The sequence below is a fragment of the Bombus terrestris genome, chromosome 7 (genome assembly GCF_910591885.1).
Source record: "Bombus terrestris chromosome 7, iyBomTerr1.2, whole genome shotgun sequence".
NCBI classification, from domain to species: Eukaryota; Metazoa; Arthropoda; class Insecta; order Hymenoptera; family Apidae; genus Bombus; species Bombus terrestris.
The window spans coordinates 14,955,531-14,976,248 of NC_063275.1; the positions used below are offsets into that span (position 1 = coordinate 14,955,531).

The following is a 20,718-nucleotide window of genomic DNA, read 5'->3' on the forward strand; positions in this document are numbered from 1 at the left end:
AAGTACTCCACCATTATTCATCGCTTTTTCCAACGCTGACAACTTTTAGATCTTCTTCTCCGACACGCTCGTCGAGCCACACTTGTAGTTTCGCGTCGTTGCAAAAGGAAACTCTACTTAACGCGTTTTCGATGAAGCGAAAGAAAGAGCAAAAGTAAAACGGATGTTGGATGACTTGGCCGGGTGAAGCGACACATAAGGGTGTTATAACCACGCTGAGGATATTTGATATTTTTGCGAATATTATTTTAAATACAGCCATACCTTTATACATGCTGTAAAAAAAGAAGTGAAACGTGGGCAAAAATTCATTTTATCTACTGAATATATTATTATATATACCTAGAGCACTGCACTTTGAATATATTATATATTTTTCGTAGTACGCGCATTTGCATAAAAATCCACAATCCAGTTATCACACATACATTTTATAGAAAATGAGAAGTTAGTATTTGCGCGGAATAAGAGAAACCTTGACCAGAAATGTAATCTTTTGAGACGTACCCTCCTAACCGTGAAAACGGACCAACAGATTCCTTAATTACTTGCGGACTCACGACGAACCTTCCTCGTCGACGAAAGCCGAATTTCTTCATTTTTTGGCCGTGGTTCCCACGACATCAACGTGTACGCTTAACTCGTCGGAATTTCTCGGATATTTCCACGAAATTATCCATAGAAGGGAGAGAAAAGAGTGCTCTCGAATACCGTGCGCCTCGCTACGCCGCGGAAGCCTCAAGTTTTCAAGGCAGCCGGGTGCCATCCGTGTTTCGTGCCTCGCGTATAGGTTACGGGGAACCAGGCAAGAGCGGGGAAGGCAGGCAAGAATGTCCTCGTAGCTGTTTGCGTATGCGGCCGTGCAAGTTGTACCGCGTAATAATAATTGTCACCGAGCCAAAGACGGTAGCAGTGTTGCTTCAAAAGACCGCCAGAGGTAATTAAGGCTCCAGGCGCCAACAAGCTTCTCCCCTCTGCCAGTACCGCGAATGCGAGTGCACGTTCTCGTTCTGGGGCAAGAAGGAGGCCTGCTTTTCTCTGGTCCTCGTATTTGATAACGAACGGCTGCGCTGCATCGTAGTCAGCGGAATAATTAAATGGCGTTTTCAAATGGCCGAGATTTTTGTCGATTCTATAGCAATTCTTGCGATATTTTTTGTAAATGGAAGAAAATGATTAATTATTAATTAGAAGGGATGGCAGAAAGTTGGAAATTTTTTTGGCGGGTTTTGTTGTATTCATCGCGTTTGATAATTGAAGTTACAGCGAGTTTGTAGCGGTCTCTAACGAAATTCTATCCACTTTTACTTGTTCGGTTACTCGTAATTAATGGAATTGATGAGAAGTTAGTATCTTTGTGTAAAACGAATAAGTATAAGTTTCGTTCCACTTATTGCGTTTAATGATCCAAGTAACAGCGAGTCCGTTTTTAATAATTCAAATTGCACTGTTGGCGACAAGAAGTCGCTGTAATTTTCCAGAATTATCTTTCGATTCGTTTAAAGTTTATACTCAACCCCAGTTCGGCCAGTAGTTTTGGTCTCTTCTTGGCAAAGGTTTCATTCGGATGCCGCGAACGAAACGATGATTTCGCGATAAAAGGAAACATTCTTTCCCATTCAGCTACTCGTGCCACGAGCAACGATCCGAAACTGAGTAGGGAGCGATAAACGCGACGTGTCGAGATTTATTTCAACGACACGAAGCGTTCTCGCGGCTGATTGTCGGATTATCGACGCGCTACTCCGCGTGTTCCCGTTTTAATCGACGTGTCACGCCCCTCGCGAACGTCGTTCTCTTTTCTCGTACGAAAAGACCAACAAGAACGAACAAGGAAAAATGGCAGAGAACGTATGAAAAAATAGAAAAATAGGCGTTCCACCGATACTCGAAGCCCCTAGAACCGTTCTCCTTTTTGCCTTTCCTCCATTGCGATAGTTTTTAATAAGCACTGACGTACTTCCCGTTCCACTTTCTGTCTTCTTTTTTCTACGACCGCCATTCTGCCTCGTTATTTTATTTAGTGCAACGTAAGCTGTTAAACCGGGATTACATCTTTTGATAACCGGCCGTCCCGCGTCTGCAAAAAAATTCCATGCCGCCACACGAATATGCAAAACCCTGCTAGACGATATAAAAAGTACCGTTCAGTGTTTTATAGAGTGGTTCGTGGAATAAAGGGCCTTCCAACTGGCTCGTACAAAATTCTTACTACACATTTAGAAAGTATGTTCGTGTTTAAAAATGATTTATTCGAGAGTTATAGCAGGACGATAGAAGCGAGTAAAATGAAAAACACTTCAGTTTCTAAAAACTCGTTTTCTTATTCAAATATTAATTTCGAGCGAGGCTTGTAGCTCAACGCGCGCTTCGTCACACTTTGCAAGAAATGTAACTGGTTTTCTTAATGTTCGTTTACCCCAACGTTAAATCGGTCACGATCAGCGATATAATTTTGCTCGGCCTCCTAAATCACCGGATTTAACATCGCAAGATTTTTATTTACGAAGCCATGTAAAGCTCTTTACAGTACGAAAATAGAATGGAAGATAGGCTTCGAAGGCATTAAAAATGCAATTTCGAAAAATTCCTGAAAAACCAATATAAAGTCCCTCAAACGCTATTTCGGTGTCTGAAGAACTACATTATCGTAAATGAAAGAACTTTCGAAGGAGAAGACGATTTGTTTGATTTCAATTTTCCTTTCACGAATCCGTAAACATTTGCAATCGAACGATCGCGCTCGTCTTCGATCTCGGAAAGATTAAATTCCTATAACGCTTAGCCAAACCATTCTGATACATAATCCCTTGAAAACCATTTTCTTTTCAACCTTCATCAAAATTAACCGTTCGAAACACTCTGTATCTTTTTATCGAGAGCTCCCAGCGGGACGATACGGTTGCGTAATGTCGGTCCACAGAGGGATGTCACGGCATTAATTACCCGTATTTTAATGGGACGAAAATAGAGAAAGGATCGGGGCAGGGAAGATCGGCCGGTTTTCGCAAAAACTTCAATTAATCAGAGTGACCCGGTTTCGCTCTCAAAGGAGGCGGCCGTGTATCCCCGTGTACGGCAGCTTTAAAACGACCCTTAATCATGCTTCTCGGTAGAGTACAGTGACCCTCGACACTGGAGGGACGCTGTCGTTCGTTTGCCCCTTCTCCCATCGTCCACCACCCACAATCCACTGTTAACATTTTCCCTTTCACGAACGTTTTCTAGCTCGCGATTTTACTATGACAAACTCGCCACGTTGTATCTCGAAACGTCACTTAATCACGGAGTTCCACGTACGTTGCACCGATACATAGGTTGCACGCACGAGGGAGAAGCGTCGCGTGCGCGGTCATCTATCTTTGCTCGACAATTTATACGAAAAGTTGCGCTCTGTTCGACCACGTTTAATTTCCACCAGTTAGAAGGGAAAAGTACCGAAGAAGAAAAACGCGATGGTGGCCAGTAACGTAGTGAACAACACGGACAACCACGTCCAACGACAGCCAGTGATGGTTAAAACTGACGCGTCACGCGAGTCATTTCCTAGACTCGTTTCACCGTCGAACGTCGCTTCGTAAAATCAACGAGTTCGTCGACTTGTCGCGCGAAACACTCGTCGCTAAGCGAGATGGCGTGCACCGTTCGCGTATACGGAGTGTCTAGAGATAGACGATATAGTTGATAAGTATAAATATCATATTATTAATCAAAAATATTCAGAATTTCGTGAGTGCACGTGCACTTAATGTTGGACAACGGGCGACGAAATATCTCCAGTGTAACTTCTGACGATATACCGATAACATCTAGATGGAATTTAATTTTCTAGAGAACAAAGCCTACAACAAACGAATTCTATCTTACATTTCATATTCTTGTCTATAATGTAACTTTGCCTATCGTACTATCACCCCTATTCGGCTTAAAGAGAGTCAAGTACACGTATAGCCGCAAACTTGCAACTCTGATTTTCTTCAAAACGGAGCCTCAAACGGGAAACCTTTCTTCCCTCTATCCCTATAATTTTTTTCATGAAGAATAAGCAGCTGCTCAGGTGTATCACCGGGCTGAAAGCACCCTATTCGCCGATCGTTCAATTCGTCATTATCGTGTCACGCAAACAACCAGCTCGAACTGTCAGCTTTTCTTCGTGTGTACCTCGACCCGTGACGCGGGAATTCCGTGTGGAAATCCGATAATTACGGAAAGGGATAAGTATAGGGGGGTGAAGGAGGGTGCGTGAGGAGACGAATGCCTGCGTGTCGACACGCAAGCTACGTTGCGTTAGTTCCCAGTCCTGGAACCTGGCTAAGCCACGATTCCACGTAAATCACGCGCTCGTACGCACGCAAACGCACGCACACACACGCATACACGCGCGCACGTACACATGTAAATGGTAAATGGCGCGCGATGGGGTGGTGGAAAAAATAAGGGTGACAGGTCGACGCGATATTGCGGCCGGTGTGTAATGTTAGTTATAATGTCGCACGCACAGGAAGCCGGGAACATTAGCGAAATGTTGTCCGCGTGATAATTCGGCCGCGTCACGAAATACGCGCGGTCGAAGCTTTATCACGGCCGATTGTTATTCTAACCGGTACCATAACTGTTTCTAATGGGCCGGATGAAGCGAGGCGCGCTTCGACGGAAACCAGATCTTCGCCCGTTGCCGGAGATACCACCGGGATGGATATCGAACCACGGACAGACTCGAAAGTTTAACCACCACCGGTCTACGCGGCGGGTATGCGAAACGCGAAATTTCCTGCGATGAGCGAACCGTGCAGCCGTGCTCGTGTATGTATAGGTACGTGTATTTTCAGAGTCTACCAAAAAGCTTGCCAACGTTTCCGAAAATTAAACATCTGTGCGATGTTACACGCTGAAATTTTACAATTGTCGAATACTCGAGGGAAAGTATCTCAATGGTCTGCGGTTTGCGGCAAGAGTAATACGATTAAGAAAAGCAAATTTTTCGGAAAGTTTGGAGCAAAGATTTTGAAATATCTGAATTACTCGAGTAATTCGTGATGGAAAAGTTTGCTTTCTTTTATGATTCCCTTGATAGTTTTCTAAACCCAGTTTCTCATTCGTGTTATTCGATAACGTTCGACAAATAGCATTAACTTGATTCGGTGAAATGACGACAATGTCATCCCACTTAATATGTCGCTTTAACAGTTTTAATTGTAACAGATATGTGGAAGTAGAGGATTTTTGAAATATGTCACACTCCTAGCAAACAGGTGATATGATATATCGCATATTGGATTACGTATTCGAACCGTCAAATTGTACGAAATTCCTTGTGGAGCAGCGTTCGTCGATTTAACTCGTCGATTTAACTCGTCGATTTACCGCGAATACGATGTTTGCATTCGTGTAAAAGGTAATCAGCTGGATCTGCAGATATATAGTTACGAGTAGCGGTGGGAGGCAAATAAGTAAAACGTTCTCGTAAAAATATCGTTCTATCGAGAACCGAAAATCCAATAACATCGCGAGTGTAGCGGTTCACGGAAACGCTCGTCCATGGTACGCGACGTACACGCTCCAATGCAATAAATTTCTTTTATACGCCGACTCGATAGGCAAAAACGGTCATGGGCATAAGTTATAGGTACTTGAAAATCGCGTATCTTAAGTGGAGGACGTTGGAACGCCTGGCTCACCGAATTTTTCCTCCAAGCATCTCTTCGGGGATAAGCGATCTCTTTAGCGTTTTCCCGTACGTTGCTTCCCATCCATATAAACGGAATCAAAGTTGCTAACTTTCGATCGACAGCTCGTCTAAGCCTATGAGGCTAAACGATTTTCAGAGAGACGTGAGTGTCTCGACGACACAGGAGTTTCGAGTATCTCGATTCAGCGAAATCTATTTCTACTTTTGATTCGTCGTTGTTAATATTCTTACGAGCAAGCTATTCTCGTCATTCTCGATCTTTTGCAATTCAAATGAAATAAAATGGATGTTAAACTTCAGTTTTCACCGTGTTACATTTTAAATCGTTTGAACGCTTATAGATGCTGTAGGAAAGATATTGAAATCTCGCTAGTACTGTAACGAGACACGATTATCAAGACTATATCGGTAAAATTTGAAACAAACCTGAAGTTACACGATATTCATTGCAAGTTTGAATAATCAATTATTCGCTATATAAATAAATCACAATATTCAGCGAGACCATCTTTCATATTAATTATATGTTTGAGCTCATTATTCATTCTGTTTTTTTATTTTTGCTCGGTGAACGTGTGTTTGCGATAAGTGTCTGGTAACTTGGACATACATTTTCAAACTGTTTTCAAATTTTACCGATATAATCAGAATTCGTACAACATACATTGTATATTCATACAAATTTTTTATGATAAATTTTTGTGAAAAATATTACAATACTTTTCTGTAACAAAAGGAATATTATGTAAAATCTATTCCAGTATCATTTTGCTAAATTCCTTTCTAGTAAGTATATACAATAATTTCTCTTGTATTTGTGCTCCGAATCTTGAATTTATTTTCGATCATCACACGAACGAAAGATGATCTTTATTCGGTGGCTTTCAATTAACGTTCGGTTGCTCGATACGATGTTTACATTCAATTTCCTTGGCCATAAAAATGAGGACTTGAATAACGATGTTACTACAAATATATCTTTATACAGTATACGATAGATATAGCTGGAGACAAAGAGGTAAAGGTGGATACATTGATTCCGTAGCGAGACAATAACAAAACTCGTTCGAGGCTAAACAATCGCTCTTGAGAAGCTTCCGCGTCGTTTGCTTCTTTAAAAATACATCGCATCTTTGATAGTCGCGGAACGAGACCACGATATAATTTTATAGTGTTTGAATGATGAATGAAAGGCCAACAAAACAACGGCTATCTTCGCTGATATTGTCTCGTGTCCCCGAGTTATTAACAAGATCAACTTGCTTCATACGCCTTACAATCTCACTTGCTTGATACGTAATAAACTCGTGGTAAACGTTTATTTATCTTTTTTTTTTGTTATCTGCGCTTCCATAGAGTGCTGCTATAATTAAAGAAATTTTTTCAAAACATTTCGACGTTACAAACACGTTGAATTGTTCCAAATACTTTTTTAACTTCTGCAGTTCCGTTTCTTTAATTCACGATTTAAATATCTCAGGAAGAAAGGTGATAAGTTTTATCTTGTTGATCTTTTTATAATTAAGAAAAAGTGCATCGTAAAGAACAGTCTGTTAGGTTCAACGATGTAAATAATTTAACAGTAGAAAGTAAATCCACAAAATTTTATGAAAATATCAATGGGATTACTAGCGTATATTAATCTCTTTAGTATTGAAAATATTCAAGAAAATAGACAAAATATATAATTAATTCAAAAAACCAAATAAAAACATAGTCTTCCTGTAACAAAAAATTATTATCTAATAGCGTATTGAATTTTGAAATTGCTCCCTTCTAAGAACAAGAGATTTCACTTATCACGTTCTTCCCCCATCACCTTCATATACAAAATATGAAGAAAAATAGAAAATAAACAGAAATGCTTAATCCACATTTAATTCACAAACAATCAACGAAAGAATATTAATGCCACGATGGAATTGCTCCAAACATTTTATCAGCACGCTTTCCATTATATCGATGATAATGGTCAGACGAAAGGGAACAGTGGCAGATAATACGTATCACACGAGCAAACACTCGTGAACCGGAGAACCCCGAACAATAACGCAGATCGATATCAGCTATAATTGCTCAGCGCTTAACACTTGATCCCTGTGCGCATGCACTGGCGTGCTACGCATGCACGCACGCACGCACGCATTCGTGCATCGAGAGGGGAAAGTAAAAGTAGCAGGAAATCGCATTAGAAGGGCACGCGACGTCTCCCTCTCCGTCCCCACAGCTTTCCCTCTTTTCCTGTAAACGTATTCGGTTGTGTAAACGTAGTAGCGAACAGGTAGAGTTGCAAGGTCGTCTAGCGTTTCGAAGGTCTCGCGCTGCCAAGGTAATGAAAAGTAATATCTACCCTTTTCAGTCATCACCCTGAAGGCTAATGCGCGGAAGAATGGCGTGCATCTGTTCAATGGCGTCGACCCTCTCGAAAGTATCGTACTTTGTTCGGTGTTTATCACACGAGACCTACGACGTATAGCAGACGGTCTGGATATATGCGGAATAAATTGCCTCGTTGACATTTCAACTTCGATCGTGGAACGAACGAGGAAGTAGAATGGCATGCAATGGTAGAATTTTCGGTATTAGACGTGATTTATTTTTCGGCCATTAACGGTGATTGTACAAAGATTAACTTAACTTGGATTAACGAATTCAATTGTCTGAACCCGCGCGAGAAAATGGTATTAGCGAAATTTCACAAGTCACAAGTTACCAGTTAGCAGTAGTTAAATAAACTCTCTTACGTGACAGCAATTAATTTGACGATGAAATAATTTAGATCTTGCGACTAAATTTTACAAATTGCGAGGTAGTAATTTCAGTGCAAAAAGAGTAAAATTTCATTTATCCGAGCGTATCAAGCGATACATACGTATAACCAGGATTCGCATGATAGAAGTTCAAATAAATTTATTCGATCTGCGAATTTATTTAATCGACCGTAAATAAAAATTCCGTTCCAACGAATACAGTTCCACTGCGTGTATATGACTATGATTACCAATTTCAGTGTGACGTCAAGAAGAAAGAAAGCAAAGGTCGGGAATATTCTGAGAACGAATCTTCGCATAGGCGATAGATTTAGCGGATCCATTTCGAGAAATTAAATTCAGCTCGCACGTGGCAATCTCATTAAATTCCAAGGGAACAAACTTACGCTTCTACGCCAGTGGAAAGCGTGGCAGAGGTGATGGTGTAACATGCTACCGGTACGGGTCCCTGGATGCCCGAAATGAGAAAGAATCGACCCCAGACAGAAGGGTGGGTTGCTACTCTGCGTTCTGTAAGGTATATGCCGACCAAGAAGTAAGGGTTCACCTCGGGGAGCGCTTTCCAAGTGGCAGTTTCTCGAAGGAAGCGATGACCTGCAAGCCGGCTAGGACCAGCTTTGGGATGGAAAAAGCCTAAAACTTGCTCTCCGGCGCTGAAAAACCTTAATTATATATTTATAAAGAAAAGTCGATATGTATGGCGGGCACGTTCCGTATTCAACGACCCGTATCCGTGTCGTACTCGTAGAAAACATTTTTGGTACGGTTAGGTTAATAGAATATTTCTTAAAGTTACGTCATATTTATTGAATGCGGTACATTGTAATTTATTTACGTACGCTGTATCCTGAATTTATATTACATATAAATGATCGGATTTCCAACGAGGTATTGTTTCAGTCCTTTTTGAAATTATAAAACTTGCAATAAACGTATTATTTTTTCCCGAAGAATTCAACCTGTTAACCGCTTTACCGATTTGATGATATTTTTAGAACAAATCTACTTCCCTCGAAATACAATGAACGTTAATGCGAAAAGCCCAAACAAACAAATTACAATGCAAAGGGAGAAAAGAAAAATGACACTTGGAAAACATATCGTAGAGAAATTCTATCGGTTAACAACTACCTTTATCCCGCTAAAATGCTGGTATCTCCCCTAGCAAAAAATAAAAGTATCAACAGCAACATTCGAAACACGCTAGAAACAGTGGACCAAGTAATCCAATATCAGGAAGAGCAAACAGTCGACCAAAAACAAGGTGGAAAAGGTATTTCAATAACCGCGCAAACAAATCGAAAGAAACGGCCTCTCGGTTATACATGGAGTGACGCCGGTGGTACAAAGGAATGGAAGAGCGCGGTGGGAGTAGAGGCGGTAATAGTAGTCGAAGTCGATGCTTAGTCGTACCAAAAAGAGACAGAGGCTGGCCGATGGTACGGAACGTGTATATGTTAAAGGGTGGGAGGGATAGGAAACGTGCACAGAATGTGTCGTGCCAGCCGCAAAATGCTCCGTCACGCAACTGTGTTGCACGCTGGGCCGCAACACACAAGAAACTGCCGGTTTGTCCACACATCCACGTAGATTTATCCGCTCGCCCCTTGTGTATCTACACGTGTATCCGTGTGTCGAGGTGTGTACGACGTATACCGTGTACACAAGAGTATCTCCGTGGCGGTAGCTATCTACTCGCCATGGGCAACGCCACTTCGCGTGATCTCCAGGGACCTTGCACCCCTTTTCCACCTTAGAGTTTCTGCACGCCGTCCACACCAGCCTTTCCCAACGTCAGATAAACCGCTTATTTTATTCATAAATCCACAACGTGAAATCAATATTGCATCACTATGTGCACGTTTCAAGACGTAGACGTGGAAACATATACAAGGATATAGAGGAAAGGGAATGAGAGAGATAAAGAGAGAGAGAGAGAGAGAGGAGTATCTGCAATATGTTCGTCTCCCTGACGAAGATCAGAGAATGCGGGCGATGGACGTTTAACTCAAACCCTCGGACTATATCTCTCTTGCTATATACGTCTGTCGCTCTTCCTCGACCTGTCTGTGCCTCTGTGATCCAACCCACGTCGATTCCCGGCTCGCTTCCCACTCTCTCCCTCATCATACCTAACGTGGTGGAATGTGGGATGAAATTAGTCCTTAGCCCCCGTCTGATGCGATGGAACGCGGTGTCCGCCCTGTGACGGGATGTCCACGGTCAGACGATGGTATGCCAGTATGTGCCGAAGTGCAGAAACGCATCTTCCCGGTGATATAAATGTCATCACGAGCGAGGGAGGTGCTTTGACAGAATACCGTACGGACAGAAGAGGGGCCGAACTTGTCGCAGACACATTGACGCGCGCCGATTATAGCTTTTCCCATTGCCGTCGCGTCACATACGTACGTTGAAAGGTTCGCGCATGGGAAAACGGAAGGATCCACGTCGAAAACGTTCCCCTCGTGAACCATTCGTTCGAAGCACGTCCCATTGCGAAACATCGCACCGTGTCGCGTGCTGTTGCTTTTTGGTTTGGGTTAAGTTCAAATGTATTTGGCTTAGGTGCCGGAAAGACCTAAAGTCTGACCAAGCGAGAGTCAGAAATTGCTGTACGACCGACGAATCGTCCCGGCGATTCGTTGAAACTTTCCTCGATGCTGTTCGAGAGTTGAACAAAGTTAGAGTGTCCCTGAGTGACGTATATGTTCCTAATGATCTAAGTTGAAGGTATCTAGGACAGTGGGGTGAGAGGGAAAGGGGAAAGAAATAGAGAGAGAGGAAATGCCACGTTCTCTCACGAGGCTGAAACGACAGAACTCAAAGGTTAGGCCGAAGTCCGGAATTGTCCTGGTCTTTAACCAAGGTTTCCACGGTTACAGGTAATACAGGGTAACACGAACACGTATTTGGAGTCCAAGCACGAGCTGGAGCCGCCTCTGTGGGCGAGCAAGATCCGTTTTCTGCCCTACAGCCATCACACGCGGACGGTTTGCATGCGGGTCGAGCTCTACGGATGTTACTGGAGCGGTAAGCTGTTTGCACTCTCCAATTTTCGTTGAACTTGCCGCCGCTTAGAATACTCACTGGACTGTCCATTAACCCTTATGCCATTGCCGTGTGCGCAAATTTGCTTTTCAGAATCTTGCTTGTACAATTATCCCTTTCTTCCTTTGATGAACCAACATCGAATTAAACGTTTAACCAAACGGAAAGGTACACACCAAGTAACATAGACCTACTATTGTGTCTTGCACGTTTGCAACGCGTGCGAGTCCAATTAATTGTGAATTCAAACGCCTTCGGGTATTTTGCCAGACTTGCATCGACTGCGCGCTCTCTCTCTCTCCCTCTCTCTCTCTCTCTCTCTCTCTCTCTCTTTCTCTTTCTCTCTCTCTATCACTCTTTCTTCCTTGCATGCACGCGGGCGTATGTCAATGATTGTCATAATAAAAAAATTTCTACGTTTAAGCGAAATCTTAATCGACGATGTTGCTTCGGATAAAATATCCTTTTAGTTTCAACGTTTAATTGAAAACGTCCATTATTCCTCGTATCATATTCCATCGTACATATTCCGTTAATTACATTCATACGGTATCAAAAAATTAACATCTACGGATTGTATATTCATTAAAATATCGGTATACGTATTTATGTATCATTAATCTTTGTTCCTTTCACTGCATTGTCGAAACTCCGAACGTATCCCGTATCGTGTTTCTATACGATCATAACGATGTCAGCCGACAGAGTCGAAGCTTTTACACGAGTCATTAAAAGGTGGAGGATGACCATTCAGCAGTGACTTTACACCTTGACCTCCTGATCGCAGATGGCGTGGTATCCTATTCGATGCCGCAAGGTGATAAAAGGGGTAATGGATGGGAATTCTTCGATGCCACCTACGATGGACACTGGGACGGAGAGCTACGACGTGGACTGGGCCAGCTGACAGACGGCAGGACGGGTCCTGATAACTTCAAACTGGGATACTACGATAACGATCGCACGCAGGGATGGGTTGGATGGAGAAACGACACACGTGGACAACCGGTCGAGATCAAGTTCGAATTCGACAAGGTTAGAGAGTTCTCGGCCATCCACATCTATTGCAACAATCAGTTCACCAAGGATGTTCAGGTGAGTGTTTTACTGATCGTTGAATTCTTCGTTCGTTAATCGTTTCAGAGCGTGGTAGTAAAATTTGGGACCAGTTTTATCAAAAACAAATATCTTTGTCGTTTAGTTAATTAACGATATTTATTAAAGTACAATATCGTGTACATGTAACGTCGAGCGTGAGAGATTTAAGAAACAACATCGTGTTTCATTCGCAATCTTCTTTCACTTAATTTTTGCATTATTAAATCACCCAAAGTTTTATGGTTATGACGGAGAATCTCAAAAGTTTGTATAATATTCTTTCTATAAGTTGCTCTCTCAGATTGTACAATCTTACGAACTTCTATAGAATTACGATAATGTACTCTGTACGAACTGTACAAATTTTTTCTCATCGCCGACTGTACATAGTGTACCTCCGCAAGAATCTATTATTTTAACACATTTTCCATACCTCGCAGTATTTCTCTGCTCGCCTTAATTACCTCCAAGTTATTTCAAGATGGCAATTTAACGCGATTACGAAGAGGCCGGTGCCTCTGATCCTCGGCGCGACGTGAATCTTTAACGAAATTCCACACGTAAAAGCGCTGGAAAACATCATTCGATGGTTGAAATAAAAGATCCGAAATAAAATTCCACGGTACCTTTATAAATCGTGGATCTCGGTAAAATAAAGATAAAGTGGGAATTAAGAAGGAACAGGTTTTACGTCTAATTACGTATCCACGCCCTTGTCGCCAGCGTAAACACACAGAAAGCGAAATCGTTTACCCTCGCTTTGGCGACGTTATTCCTGCAACCCCTGTAAGGAATGCGCAAGCAGCGCACGATCAACAGGCTCACCATCCACAGTTGTTCGAGATCCTTTTACCGTTAGCTCGCTCTAGCTTGGTCGTTTCGGAGCGTCTCTTCCTTTTCCGTATCCCCCCACGGTTGATCGAATATTCCACTCGACGCTTTATCAGTCAGACGCCGGCTGAATATAAATACAATTTGAAACGGTAATTCCTGTAGTTGGGTATCTTCGAAGCGTGCCTTATTGGCTAGATCGCGCGATATTGCTTAAAAGCAGCAATAATCGGAACACGTGATCTCTGTTATTAAACAGCCCAGCGACTTACTTTCATCATCGGCGATCTAGCTTTCATTAGCATATGCTTTTAAGCCGAACGCATTAACGCTCGAATTCGCTCCCTTTTCGCTTTCAACGTTGGTATCGTGAATCTTTATGCTTCTCTGCCGGTCATTCGATTTAACGAAAATGGCCCACTTGTATAAATAGGAATTATGTTAGATTGCTACATGAAAATACCAGATAAATTATCTATATCTACTGCACAGGATCTGTGAGAAGACCAGTGTCGTTCGATACTTCTTTCGAGTTTTAACTTATTTCCTATGGTCGAATAATTCTTAATGACAAAGTGATATTATTATGATAGTATGATTCCGTTACATGATTATACATTACGAATACAGACTTAAATTGGAAGATTTTTCGTACGATAATCTATCGCGTTTTAACGAAAAGTAAAGAACGTTTCCTCTTATTACATTTATATTCACTACCAAGCATACGACTGAATCAGGATGAATCATACATGCTGCGAGATAGCCTGTATATAAAAATTCCACTACGTTACGTTTGTTAACAACGTTACGAACGATCGTCGTTGGGAAAGAGCAGAGTAACGATATGACTGTTACTAATTCATTCCCGCTTCAAAATGCCATGAATTCGAGACGAGCTCGCGTCAAGGAAAGTTTCGCTTTAATTCCCCCGTGCTTCGTTAATTACAAAAATACGCGAGGCATTACACGCATGCCGGACGGTATTAAAGTGTGTTCGCGCGAGCCTCGATTCTGACGCTTCCTTCCTCTCCCTTCCTTTTTTTTTTTTTTTTTTGGTCCCGTAAAATTAATGTAAATTCGCAAATCTAATTCCAGCGCGCGCGTGCGCGAGCAGAAAAACGCTATCGCCGGTTGTTCGAGGGCGCGGAAGAAACGTTGCCGCGTGTCGTTCGTTACGGTTATAATCCAATGCGTGACGACGAACCGGAAATGAGTTGGCGGACTCATGTTATTCGTGACATTCTTCGTCGCTTGGACAATAATTCGATCCCTTGTACAATTTCCGTTTCGCTGCGATTTCGCGACCCTTGCGCGTCGTCCGCGTTAAGTTCGATAATATAATGCAAATACATCCGCCACTCGATCTGTTCGCCTCTCTCTTTCAACCCCCACGTCTCCACGCCACCCTCTGCATTGATACGGACGCGATAGCGGCGGACGCATGCGACTCGAATGCGAAATCGGCCCGACAATGGAATTATTTCCGCCCGCGGAATAAAATTCGCGATTACCATGCACAAAGAGATCAAAACTGCAGATCTATCCGATTCAACGAATCGTTGCTGACCCAGCGATTTGTCACTGGTATATCGACAACCAAAAGGATAATGTAACTCTTAAAGACAATGGTCGTAAAAGCTTTAATGTTTATTGATAGCGAAGAGGATAATCGAAGGATTTGGAGCAGACAGCTATATTTAACCCTGCTATGTTCCATTTGTATTTCAATCTTGTTCCGATTTTAGCAAACAGGAAGAATTCATAATGTTTAAAACCGTGTTTGACATAAAATTGAGACGAGAAATCGTGCGCGCTAATGAAAATGCTTCCTTCGTATTTTGTCTAAATCGAATGTATCCTTTAACGTTAGAAAGATATAATCGGGTCGAAAATAACCGATAAAACGTGACAGGATTAAATCGTAGCTGTTGAAATATTCAAACGTGTAAAAGTTTATTAGTAACGCGTATTAGTTGACTATCAATTTGTAGCACGTTCCGCAAAGTGATTTGATTTCGATCGATGTCGAGTTGGTTTTTTGTTGGTTTCCTCAAATTACGGGAAAGTGGATCAGTTTTCAATTTTGATTTTCATGTGCCTGTATATTACGTACGCCTGAGTTTAAAATATTTAAAAGTTGAGAAACTGACGATGAATATCTCGGATTAACTCCGCGCAGATCATGGATGATCTGACTGATATAAGCGAAGTCTTCTGAGAGAAGATAGAATAGGAACAGAGAAGAGGGGAAAAGCAAGAAGAAAAGGAGAAATGAAATAGTATAATAGGAAAGATAATAGGGGCGAGAAGGTAGAGAATAAGAGGAGAAAAAGAACAGAAACCTAAGAACCGAGAAGGAAAGAAAAAGAAAGGAAAGAAAGTAAACCCCTGATACCTATCTTTGCTAGCACCTCGCTAACCGATTCTAAATCTCTTTTGCCAAAAGTCAATCAAGACTCTTTTGCCCGTAAACCGTCTATATCTTGTCGGAGCTTTTTACCACTTCCTAACCGAGTAAAAAAGTCAAAGAAGCGTCGCTTATACAATCTTCGAGTTTCTACGGCAAGGCATTCTCGCGCGGCAGTAACGAGATCACGTTCCACGAAACGCGTACGACATTCTTATATAGAATTAATTATTTTCGCGTAATTAAATTTCTCCCCTATATATAACTTTTAAACGAACAGCCCGCCAGAGACAATCGATAACATGCCAAACGATAAAAAATCAAAAATGTTTCATTTATCTCGTTTCGCCACTTTCTGAAATAACATCGCGGCTTTGATATTAAAATAATTTATCGTACGCAAAAGGAACGCTGAAGCAAACACGTCGCAATTAATATCATAATCTTTTTCTTCGGAACGATAAAAGCGAACACACTCTCGCTCCCGTTAACATCGCTGTGCTACGATAACGCAAATACTTGAAACGGCAATAACACACCGGTAGAGCCCGTTTGCCAGGCCACGCAATCCACAGGGTGCTCGTCGCAAATCCGCTTTAACTCGCGCGGCTGTTTTGCTCGTCGACGTAGCGCATTTAAAGATTTGGTAGCGCGTGCGATGAAATATGCATGGACGATTATTGAACAGTATGTACTATAAATGGGGAGTGGCCGAATTTTGATTCGGATAAAAGCGTTCCGGGTATTTCGTGTATTTCGTAAGCGACAGGGTGCGTGGGTGGCCGAGGGTGCCCCGGGCTTGTTCGGCTTTCAATCAATAAGGCTAAATCATACAATGTTAATCGAACATCGGTAGTATTCTCGCTCATCAAAAAATCATTTTCAATAATTGTTACCGTGATTATCTGACAACGGTCGTTCGTGTTCGCAACAGCGTATCTCCGTGTGCAACGTTGATAACCAGCCTGATGAACTTTAAAAATTTCATACGACGTCACGCTCATGAATACATTGACGCGGAGCATTTTGTCCGAATAAATAACACCGTTTAATTGAAACGTTCGATCTCCGCAGCTCGGGGCCGCGCTGTTCGACAAGCGCGCACCACCGGCCAACACGGGAAGAGACTATATTTTCGGTATCAGCGATTTCACGCGCGCGGCCACGGTGAAGCTGACGATATTTTATTCAGCTATGACCAGTGGGACAGGTGGGGATAGAGTTGGGTAGAGGAAAAATCATCGGGACAGTTCGACGGGGCTTGGCTGGCGTGCACGGCCCACGTTTTTCAAGGCAATTAATGCCGAAGATCGACAAACTGAGCGAACCGGAGAACGAACAAAATAGAGAGAGAGAGAGAGTGAGAGGGGGGGAAGGGTAGAAAAAAAATTCCCGCCTGCAGGAAAAGCGCGTTCACCGCGGAACGCAAATACGCGCGGCGGCGAACACCGACGAGCGAAAAACGCGTTTGCGTTCCCATTCGACGTGTTGCGATCGTGGGAGAGCGGTCTTCCTCTGAACAACCACGGTAAGCGCTTTTTCGCCGTTCGACCGCGGAACGCGTGCAATTGAAACGAACCTGGGGGCAGCGGTAGATACGTGACGTGTTCGCGAGACCGTCAAAACGGATGGATAAAAATTACGCGTACGAAATTCTTCACTTATCCCGGTCGCTAGCGTACGCAAATATGCATGCTCACGGGCCATCACGAATATTGTAAAAGAATAAGAGAAAAGAGAAACAGAGAAGAAGAGAGAGGTAGAAGAGAGCGAGAGAGAGAGAGAGAATACGATAACAAGCGCGCATAATAAACTATGAACGGGAGGACGTTCTTTGACGCGGCAGCCCTCTGAAACCGCCATGTCGGTGCCCTCTTGGTGGTCGAGCCTGGAAACAGAAGCACCCGAACACCCGATCGTCCTCCAGATTCCCTTCCGCGTCGCCAGGTTTTATATACAGAGTGACCCCGTCTACCGGCGTAGTTTCGCAAGCTCATAAACCGGAACCCCTCGCACAATGGCTGTGTCGGGGCTTTGCCCGTGGCGCATCTTTGATATCCAAATAACATTTTCCCCTTCGACGGAACCAGCCAGCGAAACACGCCGCCTACGGGCGATAATAGACTGCGATACGAAACGCTATTCTCCTCCCACGCGTTTAAAAAAGCCCTGACGAGCGGCGTTTTGCCCGTCGTTGCCAAAAGGGGCGGGCCTCTCCCGTTCGGGACAAAAAGGAGACGTCGCGTCGCCGTCGTCGTCTTTAAAGACGACAAGAAATTAGCTGCAAACGAACTGCGAAAGGAACCGCTAACTTTCTAATTATTAGGGGACTTTTTGGCTTGCAAACACGTAGTTTCTTTTCGGAGACTGTAGGTTCGTATATTCCGGAGATGGAATTTTTCTTGTGAAACAATTTACTTACCGAAGGATTCTATATATGTACGCGTTGCAGTACGAGAAATCGTTCGAAAAACTGCAACTTGATGCAATTGAGTCTCTTTGAAGCGCAAGGACAGTTTGAAAAAACCAAGATAGACGCATAGACTTGCAGAAGAAATGCGTGTGCACTCGATGAGTTTAGTCTTAAATATTGCAGACTTGTGATAGAAAAAATAATTATATGTTGGACAAGTTGCTGGGGGTGGACAGTCGAATTTCCTGACTTGCTATTTTCTCGAGTGCGTGTTTCGAGGAATGAGAAAGTCCAACAGCTACATATCGGTCTCATCGGACTAACAGCAATAAAATAACAAAGCCCACTGGGTTTAAGGAAAGGAAAAGGACTGGTAATTGCAAAAAAATTCCGCGTCGTTGAGTTTTTTTTCTTTCTTTACTATGTTATAAACTTCCCTGTTCCTTAATCCCTCCATTGCATATCTGAGATTGCACTTTGCGTAGCGGCTCACAAGAATCGTAAAATTTTCTCGCACATTTGTATTATAAGCCAATCGAATCCAATGACCTCATAGTCGTGCTCTAGTTGGATCATGGGATCGTCCGGGTATAAACCCGGAACAATGGGATTTATTTGACATTACCGTGATAGTATCCCGGTTCCATGGCATACTATAGCTAATATGGGACCTACCTGAGGCCTTCCATGATATACGCACGGACTTACAGAATTCAGCTAGAATCATCCCAAATCCGTGGACTCCGACAGTCTCTGTTGTGGTCAAACACGTCAACTTACTAGCAACCATTTCAAAAAAAAATCACTTCAAATTCTCCTGATCCGACAAAAATCATTTCAAACTCGTTAGATTTGACAAAATTATGCCGCAGTCAGTTCTACCAATCCTGTGATGTTTTCTAATTCGAGTGACCCAGAACTATCAGGTAACAAATCTTAGGACTACGATAATTCCAGCTAAAACTCATGCATCCACGATTGTGTTCACCATAGCCTGTTAAATGTCATGAGTTCTAAAAAAACTTTTAACCGTCTCTGATCAATCCAAGACAATCTTACACGTTTCTTACAACTCTCTGTTTGATCACATATAGTAGTAGAAATTAGCTCACGTTTTCATTCTACGCAAAAACTTATAGACTTATCCAGCTTCTCTCTCGCTGAATGGTAATAAAATCCAGCCACACGAATTTTCGTTATCGAAACGACGAATCGAAATCAAGTGCTGAAGACAATCCTCTGATCGTACATCAACACCGGTTGTCCTAGACCGTAGACTATCGCGGTCTAATTTCTCAAGTTCGAGGTAACGACACCGGGATTTCGTTAAACGTGTAATACCTTGAGTCATAGAATTTCATTCAAAGTTCGAAGAGTAGATCGTTTTAACGCGTTTGCTCCGATATTGGTTGATGCGCATAAACGAGATGACGGCATCCGGTTTGATAGAATTTGACGAAATCTCGAGCATAAGTAACGAGATCACTTTGTAATTTTCTTGTATACGCGGAGAGATGTTTGGCGTAGCAATTTAATAAACGTAACGACCGAGACGTCTGCGAGTCGATTTACTTATTCCTTCTTCGTCGAAGAGGAGGAAACGAAAACGAGCAAACTCGACAAGCTGATAAGATCTTTCACTGCGTTTCTGACAGTGTGCAAATACTTTTCCTTGGTCGTGTAAGGACCGAAACCCGGTCTACTTTGCCGCTGGTTCACCGTTCCGGCTTGTCAAAGTGCATAAATTTCCGTGATTGCATCCTCCACCAGGTCTCGATGCAACGGTTCTTCGCCCCCTTTAGGTCCCAGGCTGCTCTCGTGTCAATTTTGTTTACGAATGCTCTTTCCTACGGACTCCATTTCAATTTCACCGGTGGGTGCGTTCCCTTTGACGGTCACGAATGGAAGCGAGCGCCGTCTATTCCGCATAATACATAAGACTCGACGACCGGCTAATGGGCGAAATGAGCCGCGTTGCACTGACCAAGCCTGCCGACTATTTTCACGCGAACCGAATCGAATCCGGCTCTGCATGATTTTTTAAAAACGTCCGAGCACCCGCTTCGCAGAATGTAACGAAACGTCGAGTCGACTAATTAAAAGCACCATCCAGTTTCGTCTGTCAAATCATCTCGTTAAATTACACGTAGGCCACTGCATCTACGTACGTAGATGGAGAAAGCATGAAAGAACCGACGAATCGATACGATGACGAGATAGAAGGAAAAGTTCGTGCATGAACGAAAGATTGGAACGTTTTAAAACGTTTATACACGCTGTTACGTTGTACTCGAATCGTCGATAGAATGAAATAATGTTGCTCTTTGAGCGTAAGGCTCTCTGTTTGCGCGAGAACTGCAGATACGTTTCAACGAAATCATTTTCCCGGTCCAGAGGAAAAAAGAGCCGCTCGCCGGGCCAGGCTTCTCCATTTTTCTTCGTTGAACCGTACTGT

At 42.8% G+C, this 20,718-nt stretch overlaps 1 protein-coding gene across 3 annotated transcripts in view; it reads left to right on the forward strand.

Moving 5' to 3' along the window:
• LOC100645523 (discoidin domain-containing receptor 2) overlaps positions 1–20,718 on the forward strand; it is a 159,842-nt gene that overhangs the window by 95,823 nt on the left and 43,301 nt on the right. For all 3 annotated transcript variants that reach the window (XM_048407694.1, XM_003396603.4, XM_048407693.1), the window contains exons 5-6: positions 11,346–11,493; positions 12,299–12,606. In XM_048407694.1, the coding sequence (XP_048263651.1) occupies positions 11,346–11,493; positions 12,299–12,606 (456 nt within the window). The remainder of the gene's footprint in view (positions 1–11,345; positions 11,494–12,298; positions 12,607–20,718) is intronic.